General features: G+C 34.0%; 1 protein-coding gene across 1 annotated transcript in view; it reads left to right on the top strand.

Moving 5' to 3' along the window:
* The window catches only part of GULP1 (GULP PTB domain containing engulfment adaptor 1), a 268,406-nt gene that overhangs the window by 198,763 nt on the left and 50,807 nt on the right, over window positions 1-18,836 (top strand). Inside the window, exon 5 of the mRNA XM_060015615.1 lies at window positions 14,718-14,789. Within this exon, the coding sequence (XP_059871598.1) occupies window positions 14,718-14,789 (72 nt within the window). The remainder of the gene's footprint in view (window positions 1-14,717; window positions 14,790-18,836) is intronic.

The raw sequence follows: 18,836 nt of genomic DNA, 5'->3' as shown, positions 1-18,836 counted from the left end.
CTAACATTTGGAAATGTAAAGTAGATTGACCAAAAACTTAGTAACAGCAGAGCCAAGATTCAAATCTTAATTTGAGTCCAGAGATTCTTCCTAGCACTATATCCTTGGCAGAATAAAGTTTGACTTGGTCATTCAGTAAACAGCCAATCTTCGAGGACAATAAGAATTAACAAAAATAAAGCCCCTTGACTTCAGTGTTTACGTGACGATTTGTATTTTACAAATAGTATATATGGTAACTTGGTAAACTTGCTATCCTAATAACAGTGGAAATTTCAATCCAAGTACAGAAGAACCAACCACAACCTGAATTTCTTCCTTCTCTCAGGAAGTGTTTTAGAGCAACAAGCCAAAAGTACTTTCTGTGGCGAGGCTCACAAGACTGCTGAGAATAAGGGAAAGTTACTTGCCCTTCTCGTGACATTTTCCCTACCAACCACCCACTTTGCATTCCTTCCTGCAGGCTGCTGGCAGGATTTCTACAGGCAAAGCTTGACAGATGGGGTTCTAGTGACTGAGGCCCTCCAACTCCAATGAGATGTTACCAAGGACTTAAAAAGGCCCTTCCCCAAGGTGTCTGATGTGTGCAATGCCATCTACCTTCAGATAAAGACTTAATCATGTTTAAATGGCAGAAACTCTCAGAGTCTTTAGTAAAATTCCATTACTGGGGAGGAGCGGGGGTTATTGGGGCTTTATAGAGTGAGGCTTCCTGAGTTTGGATAGATCTTTTAACCTGAATATTCAGTAACAGAATGTAAATTTTTGGTGCAAAGAGAGAATGCCATATGTTTTCTAATTCTTACATGTAGCAGCATGCATAATTTCTATTGTGGCCATATATAATTTTGAAATTTGTACTAGATTAGCCCCGAAATGAAATGCAAATAAATATGATTTTAATGCTATTATATCTTTGCTAATACTTCACTTATTTGTGCATTTTAATAACATTTATTGCTTTTAAATGAAAATAAATTAATCTCAGGCCTGAGCCAGTATATATATAGTATATTAATTCTGATGAGCAAGGAATTGAAACGGCATGTCATAAAATGCTTAAATTAAAAATGTGTTAAAAATAAGTAACTTACTTTAAACTTTAGTCATATTAATAATGGAACTGCATATAAAGTAAAGGTTCTTCTCAAATACCAGTTTTGCAGTGTGAATATAGCAAATTTAAGTATTTGATATATTAATCAAATATATCATGGGAAATAGAAATGTATATAGTTCTTTCTGAGAAAAGTAATATACTGCAATATAATTCTGTATATATAAAGGGAATTTTTAATATAGTTTGGAATTATAGTTACTAATCAGGTTATTAAATTTTTAGAAGTATTCCAATAAAAACATAAAGGTCTATGTTAATACCAGGATTAGAATTTTCAAAGGGCAACTGAAAAATACTCTCAAAAGCTGCTGAGGAATATGTGACAACTGATTTTTTTAAAGGTCAAGGATAATCAAATAAAATCAGCATATAGTAAGGTTAAAGAAAAACCAGTTAAACATTACAGTGAAGACTAATCGGTGCTAATTAGTGATAACTGACTTCAACTATTGAAAATAAATAAATAAAATTGTCTTTAAAAAGAAAAAATTGTAGACTTAAAAAAATAAACTGAATTATCAAATTAAATTAGAAGTAGATGGGCTTAATGGTAACAAAAGTAGGAAGAATGAGTTGTGATAGTAGAAGCAGAATAGCTGCTCACTTTTACAAACAGGGAACAGGGAATTCAGCTATTAGCTAATGAGATAAAACAGCAGCATCCTCATAGCAGCATCTGATTGCAAGGCAGAATCCTTCCATAAATGGACGCAACTGATTACACAAAATCAGAGTGACCCACTCATTCTCCTATTCCCCTGTAGAAATTGCCAGGACTCTGCCATTGTTGGATGCTTGATGCGTCTGTATTTCCCAATCTGCCACTTAATTAGCCAGAGTCATCAGCTTCCCAGAAGACTTATTTAAGCCCTATTAATAGAATTATGTTGAGTCTATAAAATCAGAAGAAAAAAAACCCTGACCGTTGTTGAAAATAATCAGTCACAAACTCTGTTTTTCCAGCATTACTTTAGGATATAGAACCAAATAATCAGCACCTATGTATCATTTAGGAGCATGTATTTTTTTTCTATTTTATTTTTAAATTTTTATACAATTTTTAAAGGTTACTTTCCATTTACAGTTATTACAAAATATTGGCTATATTCCCCGTGTTGTACAAATACATCCTTGAGCTTATCTCACACCCAACAGTTTGTACCTCCCACTCCCCTACCCTATATTACCCCTCACCCCCCCACCACTGGTAACCACTAGTTTGTTCTCTATATCTGTGAGTCTGCTTCTTTTATGTTATATTCGCTTGTCTGTTGTATTTTTTAGATTCCACATATAAAAGATACCATACAGTATTTATCTTTCCCTGTAGGAGCATTTATTGAATGAAGCAAATATTTTTTGAATGCCTACTATGTGTCAGGCCCTTTACCCATACGATTTTTGCTTATAACCATTTATAAATACAGGGATATTTATCTACATTTTACCAAAGAAGATGCTGCTGCTCAGAGATGTTAAGATTCATAAACCTATCAAGTGGCAGAGGCAGAATTCAAACTTTGTGTCCATGTGGTTCTAAACCCTTATGCATGTTTCCACCAAGCCACTTCCCTAGAGACTTTGACTCTTCTGTTCATCACTGTATCTAAGTACCTGGAACAGTGCCTGACACATAGTAGGTCCTCAGTAAACATTTCTTGATTAAAAGAAGGCCTGCTCGGTGCAGAGCCAGCTTTCACTTGTGCCTCTGAGGGCCCCTGATGGGAGTAGAATAGTACGTTAAGCTTGTCTCAATCTGTTCCAGATCTCAGGTTTTTGTTTGTCTTGTTTTTTTGTTGTCTTTGCCTTTCCTTGTATGTGTTTGAATCTCTAAATCTAGCAGGTAAAACCCCAAGGGGCAGGATCCCGTCTTCCTTGCTTGTACCATCACAGCACACTAATGAGCGCTGTGCACGCAGCAGTGCTTCACAAAGTGATCATTCATATTAATCATTGACAGAAGGTCTGTTGAAAGAAATAAATATATCTGCATTGCAGGAGTATCATGAGCCCACACTCAGTTTTCACTCGAAAGAGCTATACACAGCCTATCAAGATCTAAAAAGTAGATTTTTCTCCCTTCCTAAAGAAACAAGGATAGCTGTTTGAGTAGTAGAATCCCTTAATGTGGTCACTCATTTCTGTGATATTTAAATGTGAAGGAGAAGTTCTGCTCACAGCTTGGGATGAGGTCTTCTCCAAGACGGCTTAAGATTTCAAAACTGATCACATACAGCCAGAGAGCTCCACTATGGCAATTATTGTTGATTTGGAAGCTCTCTTGTTGCAGTTTATTTAGATTATACGTAATAGGGCTGTAGGTGGAGTGGAATGAAAAAACCTGTGAGAAAATATAGGCACCGCCTCTGAGCACTGAAGATAAGGGTGTAGCCTACAGCAGCATTAGTAGGTCAGGGATTTGGATCTGTTTTGTTCACTGCTGTATCCCTGGTATCTAGAACAGAAACTGACACAGAGATGGTACACAATAAATATTTTTTAAATGAATTAGGATATAGAAATAATAATGAGGAGGAGGAAGAGGTTAGAGAAATGATGATGATAACATAGTGTTTCAGAGGGGAAGTACTGGAAATGTTATCCCCTGAATTAGGATGGATACAGAGCTTTTAAGGAATGTTCTCTCCAAAAGGGAGAAGAAGAGATAAATTTAGCTCAGGAGAAATGTGGAGGTTCTTTGAAATATTAGGGCCTTCTCCGGATAAATATATTCTTTTTGGACAGAGTTCAGGAGCACAAGAAGTTTGGGGGCAATTACGTTATTGAAGTTTAAAACAGAAGTAGAATAATAAGCAGTATATTGTATTGCCAAAAGCTTAATCTCATGAAAATTAAGAATAAGAAATGGATACTTGTTATAACTGTTATTTAACATTGTTTTGTAAGCAAGGAAGATGAAAGAATTTGTAACAATATTGAGAAAGATATTGATAATTACATTCCAGTAGATTCACATTTTTCAAAAGAAATAAAACTGCTAAGCTTAATAAGATAATTTGGTAAGCTGACTAAATGCAGGGTAAATGTTTCCCATAGTAGCAATAATTTGTTATAAATAGAATTTTAAAAAACTTGTTTACCCCAGACTATAAAGCAACTAGGAATATATTTAGCAAGAAGAGTACTTGGCCTTCCTGAAAAACAGTATAAACACTTACTGATAAGGTATCCACATGTAGGTATTTCATAGATATCCTAAAAATCTCACATCTCATTTTGTATAATTAATTACATTGCAATGAAATTAAATTACAATGAGAATTTAGAAGAATAAGTGTTTAAAAATAACCAATAAAATTTTGAGGAAAGAATATACCTGTGTATGTGTTGGTAAGGATTCTAGCTGCCTCTATAGCCAAAAACTGACTACTAGTGGCCTAAAATAGGTTTTTTTTTCTTGCTTACTTCATAGTCTGTTGGTAGGTTGACTTTTTTTAAATTCTTGTTGTGACTGTTATTTTATTATTGTATTTTAATTTCTAAGCATAAATTCAGTGAACATTCACTCTGTGCCAGTCACTGATTGCATTTTCTTATTTAATTCTCACAGAAACACTGTGTGTTATCCCCATTTTATGAATGAGGAAACTGAGGCTCTGAGAGCTTCAATAAAGAAATGGTAGAGGAAATTCAGGTTACCTAACTGTAAAGCCAACCAAATATTCTTTTGACTTCCTCAGATTTTTTTTTTTTAATTTTTATTGGAGTATAGTTGATTTACAATGTTGTATTAGTTTCAGGTGTACAGCAAAGTGAATCAGTTATACATATACATACATCCACTCTTTTTAGATTCTTTTCTCATATAGGCCATTATAGAGTATTGAGTGGAGCTTCCTATGCTATACAACAGGTTCTTATCAGTTATCTATTTTATTAGTAGTTTGTATATGTCAGTCCCAGTCTCCCAATTTATCCCCCCCACCCTTATCCCCTGGTAACCATAAGTTTGTTTCTACATACATGACTCTACTTCTGTTTTGTAAATAAGTTCATTTGTACCCTTTTTTTTTTGATTCCACATATAAGCGATATCATATGATATTTGTCTTTCTGTGTCTGACTTACTTCACTCAGTATGACAATCTCTAGGTCCATCCATGTTGCTGCAAATGGCATTATTTTGTTCTTTCTTATGGCTGAGTAATATTCCATTGTATATATGTACCACATCTTCTTTATCCATTTGTCTGTCAATGGACATTTAGGTTGCTGTCATGCCCTGCCTATTGTAAATGGCGCTGAAATGAGCATTGGGGTGCATGTATATTTTTTTCTTTTTCTTTTTTTTTTGGCTGTGTTGGGTCTTCATTGCTGCATGTGGGCTTTTCTCTAGTTGAGGTGAGCAGGGGCTGCTCTTCGTTGCGGTGCGCAGGCTTCTCATTACGGTGGCTTCTCTTGTTGCAGAGCACGAGCTCTAGGCGCACAGGCTTCAGTAGTTGTGGCATGTGGACTCAGTAGTTGTGGCTCATGGGCTCTAGAGCGCAGGCTCAGTAGTTGTGGCACATGGGCTTAGTTGCTCTGTGGCATGTGGGATCTTCCTGGACCAGGGCTTGAACCCATGTCCCCTGCATTGACAGGTGGATTCTTAACCACTGCACCACCAGGGAAGTCCCGGGGTTCATGTATCTTTTTGAATTATGGTTTTCTCCGGGTACATGGCTAGGAGTGGGATTGCTGGGTTGTATGGTAGTTCTATTTTTATTTTTTAAGGAACCTCCATACTGTTCTCCATAGCAGCTGTACCAATTTGCATTCCCATCAACAGTGTAGGAGGGTTCCGTTTTCTCCACATCTTCTCCAGCAATTATTGTTTGTAGACTTTTTTGATGATGGCCATTCTGGCTGGTGTGAGGTGACTTCCTCACATCTTAAGCATATCTCACAGTAGGAAGAACCTATAACTTAAAACTTAATTAACCAAATGGATGTGGCCTAAATGGGTAATATATATCCAGTATACTATATTATCTTTCCTTCTGTTTCTGTTTTATTTAAGTTAGCAAAAATAGAGTATATGTCTGAAAATTAGGAGAGCTGGAATCCTAGCCCTCGCTCTGCTACTGAAAAGCTTTGTGACCTTCAGAAGTCACTTCACCTTCTTTGTCCTCAGTTTATATTATCTATAAAATAATGGGAGTTGAATGATAATATCTCCACAGTCCACAATCAAGTGGTTCTCTAAGGAGAAAATGGATTGTAAAGCCTGTCTGGATTCAGAGCCCATGCTTTTGGTTTTCTGTGTAAGTTGGTGTTTATTTATTTTTGTAATAATTTTATTTATAACAACACAGGTGAATGCTCTGCCCTTCACTCCACCTGTCTCACTCCTCAGATGTAAAAGAAGTTTGACTGTGGAGGGGTCTCTGAGACAGAACAAAACCCTCAGTGCTTCTTACTGTGACTGTGTTATTCAAAACTCGATTTGGGAGACCCTTCCACAGTGGGCAATGAGCACAGTTTCTTGTTTATAGCAACTAGGTTTGTTTTGCCTTAAAATTAGGAATCTTGTTTTAATAGCAAGAGCCTGTTAAAATAATACACTCTGTATTCATGTAAAATAAGAAGATAGAGGATACAATTTAATATTAAGGACTTACCTGGTGGCACAGTGGTTAAGAATCTGCCTGCCAATGCAGGGAACACAGGTTCAATCTCTGGTCCGGAAAGATCCCACATGCCATGGAGCAACTAAGCCTGTGCGCCACAACTACTGAGTCCATGTGCCACAATTAGTGCGCCCGTGTGCTTCACAACTACTGAAGCCTGCTCGCCCTAGAGTCTGCACACTGCAACTACTGAGCCCACGCACTGCAACTACTGAAGCCCGTGCACCTAGAGCCGTGCTCTGCAACAAGAGAAGCCACAGCAGTGAGAAGCCCGTGCACCACAACGAAGAGTAGCCCCCACTCCCCACAACTAAAGAAAGCCCGCGTGCAGCAATGAAGACCCAACGCAGCCAAAAATAAAAAATAAAATATAACAATAATAAAAAAGATACAATTTAATAGAAAGTTACTACAATAAAGTGAGAATAACTATCAAATCAAATATAAAATGTAAACTTTTAAACACTGACCCCAGTATTTTTTATTCTTTTAAATCCTGCTCATCCTTTAAAGGATAACCTTTAGAGTATTTAGTTTAAATTATATCCTTTCTTTTTTGATGGATCTATTTTATTTTATTTCTTAGGATTATGGTTTTGACAATTAAGTAATAGGTTTAAGTTCGATTGATTCTGACCTTTCTTTAGCAATTGATTATTATGATGTGCTTTTTATATTATTTGGCACTGTGACATGGAGAGTCAGCCAAATAAAGACTATAAAATTAAATTGACTTACTCCTGTATGGGTTATCTACTGGGTGCAGTTGAGTAGCTGGAAGGTTTAAGTACTGGGGAGTTTTTTGTGGTTTTTTTTAATACACATATGCAGTCAAGTTAATGCCAAGAAAATTAGCCCCATCCTGTTTGAGTCTCTGAAACCTTGCTTACAAAGATAGAGACATACTCATTTATTTTTCTTCTGTAGTTAAAATATCCATTGGTAGTTATGCTACCAAGAGTTATTTATTAGCCTTGATGTTAGAGAAAGCTTTTATGTTTTACAAAATGAAAATTATTTTCCTTTATTATTTTAAAATAATTGTATAGAGAACATGTTATCTACATACAATTGGCATATTTTGAATTTGATATAAACGTGTATTCAATGTATTTATGTTAGCTCTTTCATATGTTAGTGTCAGATTTCCTAGCAGCTAGCTTAGTAACTCTTTAGTTAATTATTTTAGTTGTTGTTTATCTGGCATTTATTTTTTAAAAACCCACATTTTCATATTTACAGAGTGATTCTAAAAACATTTGAGAAAGCAAGAAAAGCAGATATTATAATTAGGTCCATATGATGGCCAACACTGCTCTCTACTGGCAAAGAAGCAAGTCATAAAACAAACTATTCAGTCTTTTAAGTGGGAAAAAAGAAAGTCAATTTTAAGTAATATTTGAAAATGAAGGTGTAATTCTCAAACTTTCACACGTTTTTGCAAAATGCTTATTTTAGGCATAATGGAATACAATGAAATAACTGGAAGAAATGACTACAGACATCACTTGAGATTAGCTTAAAAGAAAAGCCTGTGTCATTTTAATTGATTGAAAAATAGTTGTGGGAGTTTTGGAAAATATTAAGCCAGATATGAAATATCTTAATAGCATTCTAATTTTAAAAGTCTATAAAGTAAATATTTTTGTATATAATAGTGAGTTTGATGACATTTTTCTCTTTTTAATTTCAACAACCTCCAGCCTCTAAAATATCTGCTGTGAGTGCATTTACTAAGTATCCAAATGCACTGACCAAAGAGATGCATAGGTTGGACTATTTGCAAAGAATATATAATTAGCTTTAAAGTATCAAAAATTTGCTCTGTATTTGTCAAAGTCTTTATTGATGATTTTCCAAAGACATTTTATAGTTTGTAAAATCTGTGAAAAATATATGCTATGTTGTTATACCTTTCAATATATAGACTAAGAATACACAAAACATTTTTATATCACTGTCATCTTACTTTTCATAGTCTAATATATTGTAAATGTCCTTTTATGTTTTATATCTTTACTATCTGTCCATATTATCTAGGATCAAAACATTATTCAGTATTCTAATCTTCAATCCTTTTAATAACTAGTAGCCAAAATTTAAACACGCACACACACACACACACAATAATGCCCCAAATGGAATCAGTCATATATAGTAATTTAAGAGGTTTTGTTTGTTTTTGTAAGTTTGCCTAATACTATCACTAGCTGATTACTTTAACAGTAACAAATTTAAAACATATTACATTTTCAATGATAATTACCTCTTGATTGTGAGAAAGAAGTTGATGCTTATTTTCATTGATACATTTTTCTATAGTTTCTAAATTTCCTACAGTGAACATACATTACTATTAAAGTAGAAATGTTTATTCATAAGTAAACAGAAAAATTTTGTTGCAGATCTTCAAAGCACAGACACACAATTGTGCAAGACACACACTTGGACTTATGTAAGGTCTAATGCCTGATCTTTCAAAAAAAGTATGTGCTGAAAAGAATGTTGTCTATTGGAGACTCTGAATAAATATAATTGATAAAATCTTGAATACTTGAAATAAGAAAAAGAGCACCCACCATTATCACTGGCCTCGGAACACATAACTTTCTTTTGCTCTTTTGCCACACTGAAAAATAGCACTTAGAATCTACATGTATAAAGCAAAAACAGTCTGATACATTATACTCTCTTCTCATCATTGTTATTTTTTTTCTGCCACATGGAGGAGCTAAGACATAAAGTTGCTAAAACATAAAAGCAATGACTTTTACCCAATTGAAAGTGTTCAACATACCAATGTCCCATTTTCTAAGAGATTGTAAAACAAATTTTCTATATTTTTTATTTAGGTAAATTTCATAACAGAAAGAATTTTTTAGATTAACTTCTTTTATTCAGCATAATTCCCTTAAGATCCATCAAGTTGTGTGTGTAACAATAGTCCACTTATTTTTATTGCTGAGTAGTGTTCCATGGTATGGATGTACCACAGTTTGTTTAACCATCCACCCACTGAAGTATATTTGGGTTGTTTCTGACATTTGACTAATACAAATAGATCCATTGTGAACATCAATGCAAAAATATTTACAGGAATATAAGTGTTCATCTATCTGGGATAAACACCAAAAAGTACAGTTGCTGTACCTTAGGATAAGTGCATATTTAGTCTTCAGAGAAACTACCAAAACTATTTTCCAGTGTAGCTGTAACATTTTACATTCCCACCAACAGCAGCATCCTATAATTTTATTTGCTAATCTGATAACCCTGATTACTAATATTAAGGATCTAACTTTCTTGATTCTCCTTGCCCTTTCACCGAATATTTAACTTATTTCTGTTGGCAGCATTCTTCTCTTTCATCTCCCTCTGCAGCATGGCAGCTACCTGGGGACCCGTGGTTCTGGCACTCCTCAGTCCTTCCACTGAGACCTCAGTGCCAGGGTCTCCCTAATCCACACCTTTTACCCAGAATTCTCCTTCCCCAAGCTCTACTTTGTATACCCAGCTGTTGAGTCTGCTACTCTAACTGACACATCAAAGGAATTTAGACTCAATATGTTTGAGTATCTTTCATTTCTTCCTTTCATTCAGGTCGCTATTAAAATGTCACCCTTTTAGAGAGGACTTTCCTGATCACTCGATCTTAAATATTACACTCTGCTCAATTTATGTTATTATTTGTGTTATTTTTACCTATGCCATCTAAGATATATTAGAAATATGTTTGTGATCTAGACATGAACATAGAAATATATAGATACATACATACATACATACATGCGCACATACACAGGTATGCTCCCTGGGATATAAACTACACTAGAACAGGGACATTTTCCCCCTGCTATATACCCAGCACTTAGTAAATGCTTGACTCATAGTAAATACTCTCTTTTTTTTTTTTAAGGAATAAATGAGTATGTGCAACTTTAACTTGTTATCACTTGGGGACTTAATTCAATTTTTATTTAATCAAAGTTATCCATGTCCATTTTAAACAAATATTTCCCCAAGGCTTATAATGAAAAAGCAAAATGTTCCTCAGCTCTTTTCCCAAGTGTCACTCACTGAAGTAACCATTTTCAACTCTTGTTATTTTCTTCTTTATTTCTGGATAACCTGCTACACTGCTGTGCCTTGATTTGTCATATATGTCGTGGTTAACACCCTCTGTCACTGCCCCACCCCCTTGATTCCTGGGTTCCATTTCTTCCTCTGCTTTGTTTTACACACTTCCCTCTTTTCCTATGAAGAGCTGGGGCATGGGAGTTTAAACTTTTAGTCCCTTTCATATCTCAGTATGTATTTTTTCTCTCCTTGTAATCTGTAAACTTGGCTCTAAATCTTTTTTTTCCTTAGAATATGAAGTTATTTTTCTATTTTTCTACACCAGTCATTAGCTAAGGAATATTGTGATATGGGGCAAAGCAAAAAACTTCCAGGTGTCTCCAGCTGTCTGTACTGGCAAAGTGACCTCATTGCCCAAAGGAAATCCTTTGAAGGTCTTGTGTGTGAGCCATTACCAGCAAAGCATGGGGAAGCTGGAGGATGGATCCCAGCACTGATAAAGAAGATCCAAGGAGAGTTGAGCAGGCACTAACAATATCCACTGAATTCTAGTGTCTTCCCCAAACAATCATTAAATTAAGAAGTGACAATCCCTCATAATTATAAAGCATTTTGCGGTTTACAGGGTGTTTTTGTTTTTGTTTTTTTTCTTATCTCTTACTGCAGTTGATCTTCAGAGCAATTTTGTAAGGAGAGAAGAACAATATTATTATCCTTATTTTTCAAGACTCAAATAAGGCAGAGACTAAGTGACCTTTCAGTATCTTCAGATTCTAAGCCTAGAGTTTATTCCAGCATGCTGCGTCATATTCAAGGGTCTTATAAAATATTTTATATAGACATGGAATGCACACAAATATGAACTATTTAATCTAAGTATCATGACTTTTATAACTTAAAAATACAGGAACTATTATAAGGAATAATCTGCTTTTCGGTTTTAAAATTATTTCCATTCAGTTCATCCAACATTACATAGAAAAAAAGGGTTAAGCGGCAAGCTTCATATTGGAAATCTTTAAAGCTTAGTTCCCACAATCACTCAAGGCTTCTCCCTGTGTTTCATTACTCAGATGGTTTAATTAAAGCCAATGTGAAAGAAACATATTAAAATGTTCCTGGAGCACTGCAAGAGGTTGATTCATTTAGAATGTACTTGGAGTTCTTCCATAATTTTCCCATATGGGCCTATTTACGTATAACCACTATGACTCATGACATTACTGCCGAAGTATGAATATTTTCCATAAATATTTCTAGCAACTCTTACAGTCTGTTATCAACACATCAGACGCTTCCTTCTTATAGTTCAGTAATCCCTTAGCAGTATCGTCTGCTTTTACCTTCCTGTTTTGCTAACACTAGACCACCACTAATGGGGAATCTCTCAGTGATAATTTCAGAGATGTTGAGAAGTAAATCCCCATGGATTTACTCAGAACTAAATAGCTTCTACTGTGTTCGCTCCCCTCCTGTCACTTGAACCCTTTACTCTTTCTGCACGATCTAAAACAGTGCTTTTCAAATCTGGTGGCACGTTAAAATCACCTGGGGAGCTTTAAAATGCACAGATGCCCTGGCTCCGCCCCAGCTAATTAAATCAGAGTCCCAGGCACTGGTCTAAGTTTAAAGCTCCCAAGTTATTGTATCATGAAGCCAAAGTTGAATACACTGTCCGGAAACAGAAGAAATGTGATGGGTCCATTGGTGTCAGGAATCGATTTGGCTGTCTCACATATCTTAGTAGCAGGTTTTCAGTTCCTTTTTAGCCGAGAATTTCTCCATTAATTTTGGTCTTTTTTTGCAGATCTGGTCAACCAATTTGAGGTCACAGAGGGATAAACCTAGTGCCTAATGATATTACATCTAGACCAAGTTGCAGTTGTTTGGCATAGTTTGAATATATTAGAAAAAGAAACTGTTGTACCTTGTAGAATCTGAAAACTGAAATTTAATGCTTCTGAGCTTCACGTTCTCTCCATGAGCTCATTAGAAACAGGATCAGCAGTTATATCCTATATATATATATATTTTTTTTTTCCGGTATGCAGGCCTCTCACTGTTGTGGCCTCTCCCGTTGCGGAGCACAGGCTCCAGACACGCAGGCTTAGCAGCCATGGCTCACGGGCCCAGACGCCCCGCGGCATGTGGGATCTTCCCGGACCGGGGCACGAAGCCGTGTCCCGTGCATCGGCAGGCGAACTCTCAACCACTGCGCCACCAGGGAAGCCCCTCTCCTATATTTTCAGCTCACCTTTTCTATCTACCTTCTACTGTTCTCCTCAGCTGTTACTATTTTCTAAGTCTGTTCCTTAGATTTTAGTACAAGAAATCACTTGTGATGGTTTTAGAAATAGAATTCCCTAGCCCTACTTATTAAATTGAGAAATCTTCATTGTTATGTTTTAACCTAGGTAAATGTTTTAGCCTAGGTAATGTTTTAACATTGTTATGTTTTAACCTAGGTAATTCTCATACAGGTAATACACAGAGCCCATTTTGAAAAACAAAACTCTCATTTCTTTAGTTGTTATTGTTAGTTTTTTCAAGAATGAAAGAGAGGGATAAATTGGGAGATTGGGATTGACATATATATATGTCAGTATAGATAATACTGCTGTATATAAAATAGATAACTAATAAGAACCTGCTGTATAGCACAGGGAACTCTACTCAATACTCTGTAATGGTCTATATGGGAAAAGAATCTAAAAAAAAAAAAAGTGGATATATGTATGTGTATAACTGATTCAATTTGCTGTACACCTAAAACTAACACAGCTATAGTTGTGTTACTAGCTGACTGTAAATCAACTATACTCCAATAAAATTTTTTTTAAAAAGAATGAAAGAAGGAATTAAATGTGATTTTAAAAGATACCCTGACATTACTATTTTGCTCCCTTTTATTCTGTGAGTTAACACATGAAAAATGTTCTACTTAATTATTTGATGTAAAGTATACACACATACATACTCATGCATATGTCTATTTATATAAGAAGTGATGAATTCTTATCCCACCCTGGTGTTATGATGATTGATAGTATGAGACAAGAAAAAAAGTCTTTGGAAAATTATATATACCTAATGAATTTAATGATTATTTGCTATTTATATAGAAATAATCTGTAGAATAAAATATCCACATGTCAATTCTAATTGGTCTTGAACATTTCATGATATTGGACTTCTGTTTAAGAGGTATTATATCTTTCCAGGATAGAGATTTTATTACAATGTCGTAATTATTATGAAACTTTTTCTTTTTTGGGGGGATAGGTCAGGTTTTAACTAAAAACCTCCAGGGATATTTTAACTATTAGTAAAATTGTAGAACTTTTTTTAAAAATTTTTTGAATGTACTTTAGCTTATGGCTTTGATGAATGTTGTATACTGGGTATTAAAAAAGTATGTATTTTAAAATTTTACATGCTCTACAAGTGTGCTAATTGGAAAACAAAGAAAGATGTTGATTTGACATTATAAACTGTATTAAACCACATTAATATCTCAAAATATACTATTGACAACATAAAAATCATATGCTTTAAATTTTCAGATAATTTTTAATTGTAATTGTATTTTAAATTTGAGTTCAACTTTATTTCTCTGGGCCCAATGAAATGTCTTTAATTTTCTTTCCAGTACAAATCTTCAAGTAAAGTATTTAGGAAAAGTATGTTTTAAAAAAACCTTGAATAATAGGAATTGTATATGATTAAGTAATGTATTTATATTTTCATATAAAATAATATAAATTAGTAACTTCTATTTAGGATTTGGACTTGAATTACTATCACATCGTTCTATTATTCCATGATATATTTCAACATGACTTACTGACATATGATAAAGTAAAGCCTGTCTCACAAGTGACCATTTTCAGTTTCTTGGCAGCACAGAAGTGGAGCAGCCCAAAGGAACAGAAGTTGTGAGAGATGCTGTAAGGAAGCTAAAGGTAGGGAAAGCCCTCCAGATAAGTGTCTAGTGTATTGAATTTATCTTCAGTCATCAGTAGACTGGTGCAAATTCAAAGCATGAATAGCTCTGTGGCAGATATGGCTTCACCCTGGTAAAAATGGTCTGTTGAATGAATATCTCTAGATCAAGGAAACATATTTAATAATAACTATGTACACACGATTATTTTTCTGTGTGTGGACCACTCTTTGTATTTTTCTAAGGTATAATTTTTCATACTCAACAAAAAAAATGTAATGGCAATATTTTATGTGTTGACATTCCGTAGCTTGCCTTTACTTTGCAATGTGGACTTGTGCCCTAACTCAGACTAATAATGGCAGAACAACTGTCTCTAAAAGTTAGAATATCATATTCACCAGTTGAAAGTATAGAATTAGACTTAATTACAAAGCAGCATTTTGCTGTTGCACTATATGTTAAAGACGTCCTAAAGGACAAATCCACTAGGATCTGGCCATATCTATGAGCAGACCTGGGGAACTGGTGAGAGTAAGAGCAGAAAAGGACACTAAGCAACTCCACATACTAAGAATCAGCAAGTTTCCTGAGAAAATCTTATGTAAGCTGCTATGCATCCTTCGCATGTTTTTCTAATTGCATCCCATCCCAAAAGACATCCTTCCCTCTGAGATACTAAGATTTGAAAAACTCCTTCAACAGAATTCTCATGTTTGTCTCATTAAGAAAATTTAAGGGCTTCCCTGGTGGTGCAGTGGTTGAGAGTCCGCCTGCCAATGCAGGGGACACGGGTTCGTGCCCCGGTCTGGGAAGATCCCACATGCCGCGGAGTGGCTGGGCCTGTGAGCCATGGCCGCTGAGCCTGCGCGTCCGGAGCCTGTGCTCTGCAGCAGGAGAGGCCACAACAGTGAGAGGTCCGTGTACCGCAAAAAAAAAAAAAAGAAAAAAAGAAAATTTAACATAGCACTATTTTGTTAACATACTTTATTGTTATTCTCTATGGTTGTTCTCAAAATTTTTTTTAGAAACAACCCTTCTCTGACTTTATTTAGAGTTCATCCAATTATTCCATAGGAGAGGCAAAATCATAGACATTAAAAAGTATTACTTTGCTTTGAGAATGTCATATCAGGTGGAATCTACTGAGTGTTTAAATTGAGAAAAAAATTGAAGTGAGTTGGCTTGGTTTCTGGGTAAAGAAATAAAAGGTAATATTTTAATCCATTTATTTTACCTGACTTTTCTTAATTTTTTTGTATTTTAAAATATTTTATGTATTTTATATTTTACTTATTTTTAAAGATATATGCTAAAAGGTCCTAAGATGATCTCACTCCCATTTGGAGAAAAAGGGGACCAGCCAACCATTTCTTTTAACTACTCATTAGGCAGTAATTTATACTTGTGCTTGTTTGGCAAATACTTTTAAGCACTAATAGAGAATTTTAAAAGTCTTACAATTTATGGACAACATTTAGAATAAGATTCTATTTAAATGTTCAGAACGTTGCACACTCTGGGTATGAATCCAACTTCACTGCAATCAGGATGTTTTATAAAAGAATGATGATATTTACACTTAATGTTTCTTTATACCTAGGAGGTTCTTTATTCAGTGAACCCAAATCCAAACCCAAAAAGATTCAATTACATAATGACTAGGTAACAAACAGATATTTGAGATGAAATGCTTTCTAAAAAATGGCTAGTTTTTAATGTATTTTTGTGAAACTTTATTTTCAGTTCTTATGTAGTTTCCTATTTGGAAATGTACTCTGTTAATAAAGGAATGTGGTTTACAATAAGATAAAAATCATGAAGTATAGTTTAAAAATTTATACTCAGTTGATAATAGCTTTTGTCTTTCAAGTATCTTCCCGAATACTTAATCTAATAAGCAATCTTTACTCTATTGATTGTAAAAATTTTGTAGATAAGGAAAGTATATCTAAGGGTAATGATTCATGAACTAATGAAAATAAATAAAACAATGTTTTTTATTTACTTCTAAATTTTTTTGTTTGTTTCTTTGTATCAAAGGGCAGATGCTACAACTCAAGAGTATACAAGAATATTTACATTTATTTTAAGAACTTAGACCCTGGCTCCTGTTTAATTCTGTTGTCATGTAGAGATGACCAGAAGATGGTGCTATAGCTCTACTAAAAAATAAAAAGAAAAAAAAAAAGAAATTTGCTTATTAACCCTGTTTTGTGTACACATCCCCCATTTTAATTTCCTGCGTACTTTTCTTAAACATATGTATTCTGATTACTTTTTTATCCACTATAGTTCAGTATTATATTTGCCACATAAGGTAACATTTCATTTCTATTTAATAATTTTTCAAAAGTTTGCAATATTAATATATTGGCTTCTGACATTAAAGAATTCAAAATTTATGACTAATACAAGATGATAGAAAACTTACAAGATTTTCAATAATGTATTTTTTTATGCTTCTGTGTTTAATGATGCCTAATAATTTTTCAAGAAAAATTTTAAAACTTTGATTTATTTTATTGGGTACTATTTTTCTGTCATTTTGTGGAGAATTTATAGTTCATAAAGTTTTCTTAAATATTATAATTTTTATAAGTGTTTACTTTCAGAAATTCTATATCAAAACAGCATATTTTCTATTTCTCAATCATGTTCAACAATTTCTATCTCTTAATCATGTTTTAGTCTACAATTTAAGAAAATTCCAAATTTTTCAAAAAGTGATAATTAAAAAACCCTTTTGACTTCTAGATATTTAATATCATTGTTATTGTAAGGAATTTTATTTTTAATAAGGATTTATTTAGTTTTAATACAACTAGTACAAATGTCAGAGGGCTCAATATATTTCATCAACAATCTGCTTGTGATATTTACATGTGGATGAATATTGGTATGTAGACCCAAAACTTCTTGATTTCTCTGGGAGATAACCAGGGAGCAGCATTCCTGGACCCCAATTTTAGAGGACAGACCCCTCACCCCAGCAGAGCTAACAAAATTACATGAAGCTACCTCAAGCTATGTGGCCTTGGAAATTACTGAAAAGTTCTGTTAAATATAGGCCCAGCAGTTTCTCTACTTGACCTCACTCTCTCTGGGTAGCATAACACTCTGTTTTTGTCTTCATAACCAGTTATTTAATTAATGAAATACTTAAAGATTATTTTAATTATAAACGTACATACATAGCTGGTATCCCTGTAAGAGTTATCAGGAAAATGTTTAATTAAATCAACAATTTATAAGAATCACAAAAAGAATTTGAATTAATTCATTAATTTTTATTGCCTAATGTATATTCCATTAATAATATAGTTAGATTTCACTTTTTAAGTCCTTTGAGAAATGGATAGAAATTGTGTGATGATGATATTGAAACTCAGTTGTGCTCCCTTTAAAATTTCTTTAGCTGTTCTACTTGCAAGTGGCATATATTTAACTAAGTACTTTATTTATTTCAAGTAATACTTTATCCTTCCCCATCATTTTGTGGTGATAAAGGCTTGTTTTTGTTTATTCATTTGTTGCATCCAGATATCCTCCAGAATTCCTAGGCTTTACCCCCTTTGAATATTCTTATTAGATTATTATATTCAAGTTTTACTGGTAGATCACTCTATCTAGATGACCAAGAAATAAATTTACTGAAGCAAAAATGGAAAAAAATTTGCAGAAAGGCTTTTCAAGCATTAACATTTAAGTAGTAAATAGGGAGAGAAAAGAATACAATGTGAGCATGAATGTGTCTCCAAAATGTAAATTAGATGTATTGTGGAACACAGTTGAGAGGTCTACGAGTAGGAAAAGAGACCTAGAGAAATCATGCAAACTGTAGATAGAATACAGTCATCTTAAACTAAAAAAAAACCAAAACAAAAAACAAGCAGGAATGAGAATATTAAACTTTGTTTAAAATATTATAGATTTAACAAATATAACCTTAGGCTTAAATGTTTTGCAACATTTGTGCAACAGTCAAGGCCAATAACCAGTATCAACCTTGATAAACATGAAAATAGAACTGGAAGGTTTTTTTTCTCTAATTCAGAAAATGTGC

Source organism: Delphinus delphis, chromosome 7 (genome assembly GCF_949987515.2).
Source record: "Delphinus delphis chromosome 7, mDelDel1.2, whole genome shotgun sequence".
NCBI lineage: Eukaryota > Metazoa > Chordata > Mammalia > Artiodactyla > Delphinidae > Delphinus > Delphinus delphis.
The sequence above is the reverse complement of the archived record's forward strand: the minus strand, read 5'-3'. Positions and strand labels throughout refer to the sequence as shown.